General features: G+C 38.2%; 1 protein-coding gene and 1 long non-coding RNA gene across 4 annotated transcripts in view; one reads left to right on the top strand and one right to left on the bottom strand.

Annotated features, from left to right (window-relative positions):
* Nucleotides 1-12,943, top strand: part of QSER1 (glutamine and serine rich 1) — an 85,743-nt gene that overhangs the window by 50,999 nt on the left and 21,801 nt on the right. For all 3 annotated transcript variants that reach the window (XM_048852926.2, XM_048852928.2, XM_075129447.1), the window contains 4 exons: nucleotides 5,187-5,476; nucleotides 7,314-7,430; nucleotides 8,273-8,406; nucleotides 12,052-12,263. In XM_048852926.2, the coding sequence (XP_048708883.1) occupies nucleotides 5,187-5,476; nucleotides 7,314-7,430; nucleotides 8,273-8,406; nucleotides 12,052-12,263 (753 nt within the window). The remainder of the gene's footprint in view (nucleotides 1-5,186; nucleotides 5,477-7,313; nucleotides 7,431-8,272; nucleotides 8,407-12,051; nucleotides 12,264-12,943) is intronic.
* Nucleotides 1-12,943, bottom strand: part of LOC142072514 (uncharacterized) — a 28,068-nt gene that overhangs the window by 5,756 nt on the left and 9,369 nt on the right. The gene's annotated exons all lie outside the window — the stretch shown is intronic.

Below are 12,943 nucleotides of genomic sequence, written 5' to 3'. Positions count from 1 at the left end.
CCGACTTTCCAAGGGAAGTCTAGATCTGCCCTTTTTAGGGGCCTAATTAGTTCAGTGGCAAGACATTGCACATCTTAGACTTCATGGTCACTTTCAGATCTCAGGGTCTCTATGCAGCATCTGGAGAGAAACACACTTTCACCTTCAAATGTCAGTCACAGGGTTTCCAAGCAACATTTGGGCAGAAGTTCACAATGAAGAACTCATCAGATTCCAAGAAGCAAAAAGGGCATATTCTACCAACAGAGGTCAGAGTCTGCCTCAGCAGGCACGGCTTCATCAGTATTTGCCCAAATGCTTTAAGGGCTAACAACATAGAGTACCCGGTTACTTTAGCGGTTCCAGCTCCTTTTGATTTCCTGAAAGCAATCTTTTTGAATGCTTGTCCAGTTTGTTTCTTCTGCCCTTTAATATTTCATGCATATTAAACGAGATTTAATGCTGCCACATACTTTACATTCAACTACAATTGTGGCTCTCCAGAGACAAATTTGTGGAACTTTCAGGCCAGTCCATGGGTGTGGTGGCAACTATAGCTGGCTCACAGACCTTTGGGAAAAGAATGCCTCAAGTAATCTTACAGCAGTATCTCTAGCCAAGTCAAGAGCAGAGACATTTATTATTCAGAGGAACCTTATCCAGACCTCCTTTCCCAAAAGAATGTCCAGTCCATGAATCTTTGGGAACTAGGGGAAATGGTGGATCCATGAAGTTTGTAAATTACTGGATACTGCTTAAGAGACCTAGTTATCACTAAAAATGTATGCATCTCAGAAACAATTTTGACACGTAGAGTTCAGTGCCACTTTGTCTCTTATCACAACTTTTTATACATAGAACATGCTTAGAGCATGTTTGATCATTGCTTTGTATAGGAAGGTATTGATACTTTTAAGTGCACAGAATTAGAATAGGTGTTGTCCTTGAGCTCCATGCTAAACATGTATCCATAAAGATCCCTGTGTTAACAGGAGTGCTTCCTAGAAGCATATGGGCCAGGATTTCCATATATATGTTAAGTTCAATAAATTCTTTGTTGCTGTTCACACAAGCTACCTTCATATCTCAAATATAGTGTATTTGGAAGGTACCTCTGCCTGCATGTGGCATCTCTGAGGAATCTCAGATAGCTAGTCTTGGGAGTCATAGAATCATAGGTTAGAAGGGACTGCAAGGGCCATCTAATCTCACCCACTGCCAAAATGCAGGATTTTTTGTGTCTAGACCATCCAAGACAGGTGGCTAGACAACCTCCTTTTGAAAATCTCCAGTGAAGGAGCTTCCACAACCTCCCTAGGCAGTCTGTTCCATTGTCCTACAGTTCTTATAGCTAGGTAGTTTTTCCTGAGAGTTAATCTAAATCTGGTATCCTGTAGTTTAAACCCATTGCCTCTTTTCCTGCCCTCTGTGGCAAGAGAGAAAAACTTTTCTCCATCTTTTTTGTGGCAGCCTTTCAAGTATTTGAAGACAACTCTCATGTTTCCCTGCCTTAATCTTCTCTTTTCCAAAGTAAACATACCCAGTTTCTTCAGCGTTGCTTATATGGCTTGCATTCTATTCTTTTGATCATCTTTGTTGCTTGCCTCTGGATCCTTTCCAATTTCTCTACATCCTTCCTATACATTGGTGACCAAAATTAGACACAGTACTCCAGCTGAGGCCTAATCAGCACCGAGTAGAGCGATACTTTCAACTCCCATGACTTACAGGCTATGCCTCTGTTAATGCAACCTAAAATTACATTTGGTTTTTTTTTGCGACAGCATTTCATTGCTGAGGCATCCATGTTGAGGTTGTCACCCACCACAACTCTCAGATCCTTCTCAGCAGTGCTGCTGCCAAGCCAGTTATCCCCCATTCTGTATTTGTGTATTTGGTTTTTTCCCCTAAGTGTAGCACCTTATGTTTGTCTTTGTTGAATTTCATTTTGTTGTTTATCGCCCCGTTCTCCAGTCAGATCCCTCTGAATTTCAGCTCTATCCTCCAAAGTGCCAAAGAAACTTTGAGCTGTACTTCTTTCCTTCTCCCCAGCTGTGAAATATTTGTCTCTTTTGCTCTGTAATACTATGGTAGGGTGTATAAATCCCGCACTGACAGCAAAGGGACTAGGGAGGCAGTGTGTACAAAGGTAGCCCCTCCCCTTCAGCCCTGCCAGTCATGCATGGTAGGGAGGAGGGCTTTAAAAGGAGGAAACTGCTGTCGGCCAGGGGGAAGCCCTGAGAAGGAAACGGCTGGAGTGGTCCTGAAGCAGCAGAAAGAACCCCCCATGCGAGAGATCCTGCCAGCTCTGTGAGGGGTCCAGCAAACTCCAGGGGCAAGCGTACTACGAGGAGACTGACTCAGCTATCTGGCCGTAAGAACTCCAGTAAAGCTGCTACCCAGGCACTCCTGAAGTAAGGTGGGGTTGCTGACCTTTTCACCTTCTGTTGACCCCAGGAGGGGCTTGTTCTTTTCTGAGTTTGAACTTTTGCTTTGCCCCACCCATCACAAAGTAAGCAGTACTACAAGGGTGCGGCCCACTGCAAGGACTAAGGGTATGTCTACACAACAAAGAAAAACCTGCTACTGGCTTGTGTCAACCTACTCGGTCTTGCAGGGCTCAGGCTGAGGGGCTGTTTCGTTGCTGGGTAGGCTTCTGGGCTCGGGAGCTCTGGGACCCTAATACCCTGCAGGGTCCTAGCCCAGAAGTCAACACAGCAATGAAACAGCCCTGTAGTCCAAGCCTCTTGAGCCCAAGTCGGCTGGCATGGGCCAGCCATGGATTTTTCTTTGTTGTGTAGACATACTCTAAGGGGCTAGAACCTGGACTGGCCTGACCTTGTGGTGGTAACTCTGTGTGGCAAGGGGCCCCCAGCCAGCAAAGTTGACACTCCAGAGAGACTCTGTTACAAATATCATCCATCTTCCTCTTCCAGCCATTGGAAAAATTACTTTACGATTTTAAAGCTGTCTGCTCCACTGTTCGTATTTATCAAAAGTAATCTTGTTGAAGATGTATATATGTACTTAGTAAAAACATTTCCATGTGCAAATTTACATGTGAATGAACAAACTCTGACCAGGGCCAATATAAATAAGATTTGATTTTAATTCTTTCACTGTGGATAATTTCTGGATGTTTTTACTGAAATGAAATAAGTGTAAACTGATTTGCTGTAGCTAATGTGACCCAAAAGTATATTTTTAAATTAAAAAATAATAATTTGGCATAATAAGCTGATACAAAAGGATTTATTTTACAGTGTATTTAGTACAAAGGAAACAATTTTGATTGAATAACTGACATGTTTGCTTTTGTGAGTATACTTAATTAAAATGATTCGTTTATAACTTCTATTTTTGAGCAGAAGAAGGAAACGTCTTAAAATAAAGTTTCGTCCATTTCTCTCAGTGGAAAATTCTGAATTTTTAAGATATTTAAATAACTGGTATTTTTTCTGAATGTTAAAGCAGTGTGGACAGTCTCCCAGTTAATACTTCTAACCAGAGACAATGTGAACATCTTTTTAAATCAAATAATTGCATTTAAGAACTTTTTACAGAGCATATGTACAAAAGGAATTTCCCTTTTGTTGAGCATTGAGAACATTATTCTGAGAAAAGTAGGTGAAGCTTTATTTTAACCTTTTTTTCTTCATACTTTGTTTTAAAAATATGGTTGTACCATCTTTTCACTATTTTGTATAAAGATATAATACATATGTATACCACCAAATTCCTCTTCTGTTGTAGGAAGGACTATTTGTACCTTATCCAAGATAACATTAATTGACATTCTGCAACATGCTGGTCATGCAGAATCAGTACTGATTTCCTTATACATGTGCAATTATACATCTGTTTATTTTTTAGACTCAACAATATAAAATGTAAAAATATTCAAACTAATATATAGACCTTTCTACCATGGTAACACTAGGGTACCTCATACATACTTTACTGCTCTTGGGAAACTTCTAGATGTACTTGGAAAATAACTGTATACCAACTTTTATGTTAAATAAAAGTGTTGCAGCTTTCACTGGACCAATGCATTTACCATACTCGCAGTCATGTGACATGAAATATTTTATTCTGCGTGCACTGTAACTTCTTTTCATATACATTATTCGAATTTGGCAATAGTGATTTTTTAATGACTCTTCCTGTTTCCAGATAATGCATTTTTGTAATAGAGATGCAATAATTTAAATATCCAGTTAACTTGTTTTTGGATTATTTTATAATGATGATTTATATAGAATATTCTTTTTCCTGTATCTCATTGTTTGAAATTTATCACGTGAAATGATACTTTTATTGTTTGTGTTTTTAAAGAATACGTCCCAACCTTTGATGCTAGTTCACTAAGTGTGATAGTAGCAATTAAATTGTGGCTTGCATTGTTTAGTTAGATTAGCAAGCCAGCGCTGAAGCAAGTATGTCTTGAAGGCAGATGGTAATACAATACCTAAAAGAGGTCTTCTTTGTGGATGGGGAAAGGGAATAATAATCATTTGGGGAATTGGGAATTTCCACTGACTAAGTGTGGCATACAGAAGTGGAGTGCTTTTCATTTTTTCACTTTGTACCATTCTCATTGCAAAGCACTACTTTGTGTTAAATTGTATTATAAGATTGTTAGGAGTGTTAAAATATAACCTGAAACCACCAGTTAATTTATTAGAAGATGCAAAATGAGAGTGCCCCAGAAGCGCCACTGAGAAAATACTTTTTCATATTTGATTTAGGTTTTGTGTTATACATGACAGCCACTTTCCTTTTTCTTTATTTGATGAAAATGATGAAGATGTAGTTTGCATATCAGCAGAGGGGAGGCCAACAAGATCCAAAATAGTAATCTGTTAGAGTCTGCCATTTGCTTTGTTCCACAGAGCAAAACAGTGTTTTCCTGTTGGTCCTCTCTGTAATAATGTGTTCTAAGGCACATTATCACCATAATGCCTATGTGCTATAGCTATAACAAAATCAGTTTCATGCAAACATACAGACTTAATACTAATTATTTTAAGTTTTTTAGATATAGGTTTAACTTAGGGCTAGTTAATTTTGCTATTTTAATTTGTAGAATAGGTGCTTTTTGTATGTATTGTCTGGGAAAGTAAATAAAATAAATTTAATTTTCTTCTTATGTTGCTGATCCTTGATGATTCATATAACTGATGCTTGCTTGTTTTTTGCTTTAGAAACTGAAAAAATGGCAGTTGCTACTACTGCCAACACCGCTGCTCTTGTAAAGCAGGAATCTCCAAACACTACTGCTCCTGTGGTAAATGTTCAGGAGAAAACAAGTTCAGCAGAACTCCTAAAGATAGTTGACCAGGATGGTCTGACTTCAGACCAGTTAGCAAAAATACAGACAGCTGTTGCAATAGAAGGATGTACTGATGAGGAGAATACGGACAGTGGAGGAGAGGGCATGTACAGAGAACGTGATGAATTTGTAGTGAAGATTGAAGATATAGATATGCTAAAGGTAATCCAAATGTTTGTTTTGAGTAATTACCAACACACACCATGAAGCAGACATCAACAGTCAAACTACCAAAGGGCAGAGGCTTAATATTCTACTGCATTGCTCAACAGATTTGTGATGCTGCCAAGATGGCATACAGTTGGTGGTTCTAGTTTTTGGGAGGGAATATGCATCACTTTAATTATGTGTCAAGCATTCATACTAGTTAAATGAAAAAGGTAAATAACTGCAGCAGATAATCTCAATTAGATCTCAACATTGTCTATAGACATACATACAGGAGGAGTCTTCCAGATTTGGTGTATGTCTTTTAACCTTTTACAAAAGAGCTAAAGTTTTCAAGGATTCTTGACCCCACCAGAATACATCCTTATTGAAGACTTTGATTAGCTTTCAGGAGTATGGTGTTGAAGTATGTGTCTAAGGCTGTGTCTACACTACAGCCTATGTCAGCATAATTTATGTCGCTCAGGGGTGTGAATAAACCATCCCCCTGAGCGACATAAGTTACAATGGCATAAGCACTCATGTGCACAGCGCTATGTTGGTGGGAGAGCTTCTCCCACCAACATAGCTTCTGCCGCTCACAGAGGTGGTTTTATTTATGCTAACAGGAGAGCTGTCTTCCATCAGCACAGAGTGTCTTCACCAGATGTGCTGCAGCAGCGCAGCTGCACGGTACTGCTGCAGCACTGTTGGTGTAGACGTGCCCTTAGTTTTTTGTTTTCGGATTTTTGTTTTTTTAATTTTTGTGGCGGCTTTGTTCGCTCCTCTAACAAGGAGTGGCTTCTATGTGGATCCACTACAACTCTTCATAATGTCTGCCGAGTTTAAGGAAACCTTACTTGTTTTCTCCATTTCTAATTCTTCTTCTGTTTTGTCTTCCTCATGTCCACTCCTCTGCTACTGTTCTAGCTCACAGATTTTATGATTACTTTTGCATGTCACTTTAAAAATCGTTCCTAGATATGTTTATTCTTTGCCTTCCTATGGACCCTTTTGAATTCAAATTTTAAAATAAAAGTTCTGTTAATAATTTGCTAGGTGTGTCAGGTAAGTTAAGGAATAAATAGTTTTAAAACTTTGCAATGTTGGATCCTAATCTTGTAGGGTTTTTCTCATAACCATTTGAAAATACACTTTTAAGTTTTTTCTACACTTGCCTTAAAATATGAGAATCTTTATAGATTAATATTTTAAAGAAGGATTTCTAGGGGTTGGGCGGTTAATTTTTACAGATATGCTTACAATATTTAAGACAGAAAGAAATGTTTTTAAGAGGATAATCTGTTTGAGCTAATTGTTGAACAAAAAGTTGAACTGCAAATGTAATCTTCGTCCAGTTCACTAGTTACTATTGAACTTTTTGTTTACACGTAACTGCAAGTATCATGCCATAATGTCAGGTACTTTGGGAACTCTACAGTCGCAGAGAGCTAGCACTAGGGACTATGGGGAGTCATTTTTCTGCTATTTGGTGGTTTTGTTTTTAAAAATTATTTTCATACTACCAAAGGCATGATGATAAAAGAAACTTTGAAAAAAATGACAAATTGCTGAAATGAAATTTGTCAGGTTTTTGTGGCTTGATTGCCATAGATGGAGTTGGCTGGGTCAGCTTCAAAGATCTTGAAGAAATAAATTTTGAGGTTTAGTCTATAGATGGTACTGTACTGAATATACCTCGTAGCTAATATCCTGGTGCCATCAGCACATAATAGTGGTGTATTTGTAATCTGGAGAATTTATATCCAGTCTACCTCTAAAGAAAAAAATTAATAAATTTTGGAAGGAAAATAAGCACAATTTTTAGCTAATACATTTTTTGTTCTTATAGATGGCTTTACAAACTGGAAAAGAGCCTCCAGCAATCTGGAAAGTACAAAAGGCTTTGTTACAAAAGTTTGTTCCTGAAATTCGAGATGGACAGAGAGAGTTTGCTGCTACTAATAGTGTAAGTATGAAGATTCCTTGTAAAACTACAGTGACTTCTGGTTGAGCCCCTGCTTGCACAAAAGAAAATGTCTCACCCTGGAGCATTAAAGGAACATGACATTTCTGTTTACTTTCTGTACTAGCATTTCTGCAAAGATCTCCCTAACTCTAGGGCTAGAAATGAATAGTTAGTGGGTCCCTCTGCTACATTTAGCAGAACGACAATAAGAATTGCTGTCGTATATTCAAGGCCAGTTCTCATTTTCATTCTGGTTTCTTTGTGCCATGCAGGTCATGCAAAGGAACCAGATTCTGGTCTCAACTACCCAGTTTAGCATTCCCCCAGCGAGGAGGAGTTCTCAGCTGGGATAAAGCTGGTGGAGCTGGGTCATGTGCTCTTTTCCCATACTTGCATCCTGGCAGTGTTTATGGCACAAAGAGATAGAGAGGAGGTAGGGTGGAGTGGAGCTCCACTCTGAAGATCAGCTAGAGTATGACCCCTTATGGACCATATATTGACAGCATAAAGTAGGCTATCCCCCCAGTTGCTCTTCCATGCAAGTGTAAGCGCAGACCAGCCCACTCCCTGATGGTGCCCCTCACCCTGTGCCTAGCAGAGCTCAGATGCAGGAGAAAACCAAGCCCAGTGACTATATTGTCTTATTTATATTTTAAGGATATTTAAAATCCAGCGGCAATTCCCTCCTAAATTACAACAGTTTTAGAGTAGATCGCTTTTGTACCCAAATAGATGGTCTTAGTATTTTCATGTGTAAATGATCAATACAATAACTTCGCTTAGCAAAATAACTTTAATAGCAAAATCTGTGTAATTATATGTTTTTGTTTTGCTTTTCACAGTATCTTGGGTATTTTGGGGATGCAAAAATGAAATACAAGCGGGTGTATGTGAAGTTCATTGAAAATGCAAACAAAAAGGAGTATGTCAGAGTCTGTTCAAAAAAACCACGAAGTAAACCTGTACAGTCTGCAAGGTATTTATTTTCAGATCACTTTTTATTTTACTGTATTGGTTTGGCATGAGCCCTACACGTGCTCTAATATTTCAGAATATCTTATTCAAAAGTGACATTAATGCAGCATTAAGTGGAAACTTTGAATTACTTGCTTTGAGCAATTAGTTAAAGTTTCTACAGCAACTATGAACTCTTCCCCTTGGCTTCTATGGATTACAATAGTTTTCCATTACAGCTATGAAGGATTTGGAATGCCACATGACTCAAATGTCTATCTTGCCTTACTCAACATAAATGGAGGCCCCCAGGTGAGATAATTTCTAAACACTTAGTAATATATATGTATGATGCTGGTACACAATTACATATCTCTTCCCTTGTGGACTTTGCAAGTTAAGTCTGTGTTTCCAGGTTGCTTGGATGACAATGCTGTCTGGATGCCTGAGAAGTAGAATACTTTATTCTCAACTCTGGGAAGACAAAAGTTTTGCTCTTGGGTAATAGAGATGGTTGTCAGAAAGATGCTTTTTCTTCTATGATATCACTGGTCATAGAGGGGGCTTGTTTGGCAGCAAAAAGCAAACTAAAGAATTTTGTCAACACTTTAAATCCATGTTCTTACCATGGAAAGCCATGTATCAGACTTAGTCTGAAAGTATTTCATTTGTACATTTTCACAGACTGCTCCCTTATGTATCACATGCCAACATTGCAACAGCAATACATCTAATGCCAAGAAGTTCAATTATTGTATTTCTCTCTTAGCAGAGCTACACGGTGTTTTTGTTGCTCATTGGCTCATACTTGTTGTGAATATGACAATATGTTTACTTACTGATTTGAGTAATCATGGTCATATTATTCCTCCCCTTTACATTATTCTTTACAATGGCTGCCTAGTGAGTTACACATAACCAGCGACATAAAAGGAAAGAAGAGGTTCCGTAAATACATTAGGAGCAAGAGAAAGATGAAGGAAGGTATAGGTCCGCTCCTTAGCAGGGAAGGAGTGCTGATAATGGATGACAACAAGAATGTTGAGTTAGTTAATGCCTGTTTTGCTTCACTATTCTCTAAAAAGTATAATTGTGGTTAGATACTTAACACACTTCATATTAACAACAAAGGGGAAGGAACACAAGCCAAAATAAGGAAAGAATAGGTTAAAGAATATTTAGATAAGTTAGTTGTACTCAAGTTGGCAGGGCCTGACAAAATTCCCCTGAGGGTACCTAAGGAAACAGCAGTGGCAATCCCAGAATCATTAGTGATTATCTTCAAGAACTCAGAGAGGACAGCTGAGGTCGCGGAGGACTGGAAAAAGGCAAATGTAATGCTTTTTTAAAAAGAGGAACAAAGAAGATGTGGGGAATTGTAGACCAGTCAGCCTAACTTTGATACTTGGGAAGATACAGGAACAAATTAATAATCAGTTTGTGAGCATCTAGGGGATAATAGGGTTATAAGTAATAACCAACATGGATTTGCCAAGAACAAATCATGCCAAACCAAACCAAGTTCCTTCTTTGATAGGGTTACTAGCCACTGGATAGGGAGGAAGTGACGGACATGACATATCTTGATTTTAGTAAGGCTTTTGACATGAGTCCCACGTGACATTCTGATAAGAAAACTAGAGAAATGTGATTTAGATGAAATTCCTATAAGGTGGGTGCAAAACTGGTTGAAAGACTGTACTCAAATAGTTATTGAAGGTTTGCTATCTAACTGGGGGATTTATCTAGTGGAGTCCTACAGAAGTCTGTCCTGCGTCTGATACTATTCAATATTTTCATTAATGACTTAGACAATGGAGTGGAGTATGCTTATACAATTTATGGATGATACCAATCTTAGAGGGATTGCAAGTGCTTTGGAAGACAGAATTTGATTTCAAAGAGGCTTTGACAAATTGGAGAATTAATCTGAAATCAACAAGATGAAATTCAATAAAGACAAGTGCAAAGTACTACACTGAGGAAGGAAAAATCAAATGCACAACTATATAATGGGGAATAACTCACTCGGCGGTAGGGTGACCAGATGCCCCCATTTTATAGGGCTTTGTCTTATAGAGGCTCCAGTTCTCCCCACCCCCTGTCATGGTTTTTCATACTTGCTATCTGGTCACCCTACTCAGCGGTAGTACTGCTGAAAAGGATCTGGGGGTTATAGTGGATCACAAATTGAATAGGAGTCAACAATGCAATGCAATTGTGAAAAAGGCAAATATCATTCTGGAATGTATTAACAGGAGTGTCATATGTAAGACACAGGAGGTAATTGTCCCTCTACTCAACACTGGTGAGGCCTCAGCTGGAACACTGTGTCCAAGTCTGCGCACCGGACTTTAAAATGTGGACAAATTGGAGCGAGTCCAAAGGACAGCAACAAAAATGGTAAAAGGTTTAGAAAACCAGACCTATGAGGAAAAAATTAAACTGGGCTTGTTTAGTCTTGAGAAAAGAAGACCTGATAACTGTCTTCAAATATATTAAGGGCTGGTACAAAGAGGAGGGTGATCAATTGTCGAGGTGCTCTGAAGGTAGGAAAAGAAGTAATGGGCTTTATCTGCAGCAAGAGAAATTTAGGTTAGATATTAGGAAAACCTTTCTAACTATAAGGTTAGTTAAGCTCTGGAACAGGCTTCCAAGGGATGTTGTGGAATAATCATCACTATGGGTTTTTAAATATAGTTTGGACAGACACCGGTTGGGGATGGTCTTAGCTATACTTGGTCCTGCCTCACCACAGAGGGCTGGATTAGATGACCTCCTGAGGTCCCTTTCATCCTTACATTTCTGTGAATCTATATCTGAGATCTCCTTCTTGAATTTCCTTCTGATGGAGTTTTTAACTGTGATTCATGTGCCCCTGAGGGATTACACCATTGCTTTTTAGGTCATCAGGTGACTGTGTCTTTGTGAAGGGTTCTAGATCTGAAACTTTCCCTCTACAACGTTGGAGTGTGATGACAATATTTATATATTTTCTTCTTTGTATTCAGTTTAATTCCTCTAATTTTTGTTATATAGTGTTTAGAAATGTGGTTTTATTTTATTTTATTTTTTATATTTAAATAGTTTTAAATATTGCAATGTGGTGTTCTACAGAGCCACTGGGGTAGCGATGATAAGATAAAAAATAAAATTCTCATTCATTACATTAAATCCCACACAGTATTTATGCAGAAATATAAAATGTCACACATTCATATATGGTTGTGAAAATTAAAGTACAGTTCATCTGTATTATATTTCAAACACACAATCTTGATTCGTAGTCCGCCAAAAGGGGTTACAAAATTTCCATCAGATATTCAAGGTTAGTAAGGCCACCAATACCTTAGTAAAATAGTGATTGGAATACACCTGTAGTTCCCAAATACTTCCATGACTCACCGTAACCTTGGAAAAGAGAGTTTACCATGTGCAAAATGGGAATACTACTAATTAATCGCCAGCTGTTGAGGATTAATTAATATGTAACAGCACTTCAAAAATGTAAAACTAAGTGCTAAGTATTAATGAAAATGATCATACTAGAGTGCAATGGAATAAACTTACATGACTCACAAAAAGTACCATGATTCTTTTTATTAAAATTAGATCTTGTGTGAATTTATGTAGATGACTTATAAAACTGTTCATTATAATATTGCAGGCCCATTCATTGCAAACCAAGTAATAGCACCAGCAAAGCTCCTGATCCTCCAACACCAAAAACTACAACAACAAAAGTCTCTTCTGTGAAACCCAAAGCTAAACAGCCAAAGATAAAGGCTGAACCACCACCAAAGAAACGGAAAAAATGGAAAGAAGAGTTTTCATCTTCCCAGTCTGATTCTTCTCCTGAAGCCCAGAGTGATGAGGATGGTGAGTGGTTTTCTGTTGTCAGTCTTTTATATTTGTTTTTAACTGAATTTAAACTGAAATCGTACGTATATTATAACATGTAGTCTATAAATGTTGTGTGATCTGCAAAATTCCCTTAGAAGGCACCTGTGCAAAATTGTCATGAAAATTTAACACCCTCCACATAAAGTTTATTCTTCCAGCCCTTTACCAGGTCGATTAACATTATTAAAAATCTAATATTTTACACTCCCTTTGGGAGTGAGCAGATTTTGCAAGGTTGCTTCAGAATGCAGTTCTGCTTTAAAGAGTGGTAATGTAAGAATGACACACCTTAATCCTACCAGATCTATTCTTTGTGTGTATTCAGAGTCATATTTGCTTAGTTGAGTGAGAGAAATACATTTTTAATACTTAGCTCCTTTTAGTCCCACAGAGCCAGGACATCTGTTTCAGAAGAAGTTGATTCTATTCTGGATCATGCCTCCTTAACAGAATTGATTACCATTTCCAATTAGGGTGCCTTAACCACATCTGTGACACCCACTGTCTGCACTGATGTTGCATGGATGTAAAAGTGGGCAGAATTTGGATGCACAGAATCTGTATTACTGGTGGTGATGCATAAGCCAGAACAAAAATGAGCTTGATTTTCAGGTGCATGTTAAGTTTGAACAACTGGCAGTTAGAAAAAAAATCTT

Source organism: Caretta caretta, chromosome 6, assembly GCF_965140235.1.
Source record: "Caretta caretta isolate rCarCar2 chromosome 6, rCarCar1.hap1, whole genome shotgun sequence".
Lineage (NCBI taxonomy): Eukaryota > Metazoa > Chordata > Testudines > Cheloniidae > Caretta > Caretta caretta.
Note: the sequence above shows the minus strand (reverse complement) of the source record. Positions and strands in the feature narration are given on the sequence as shown.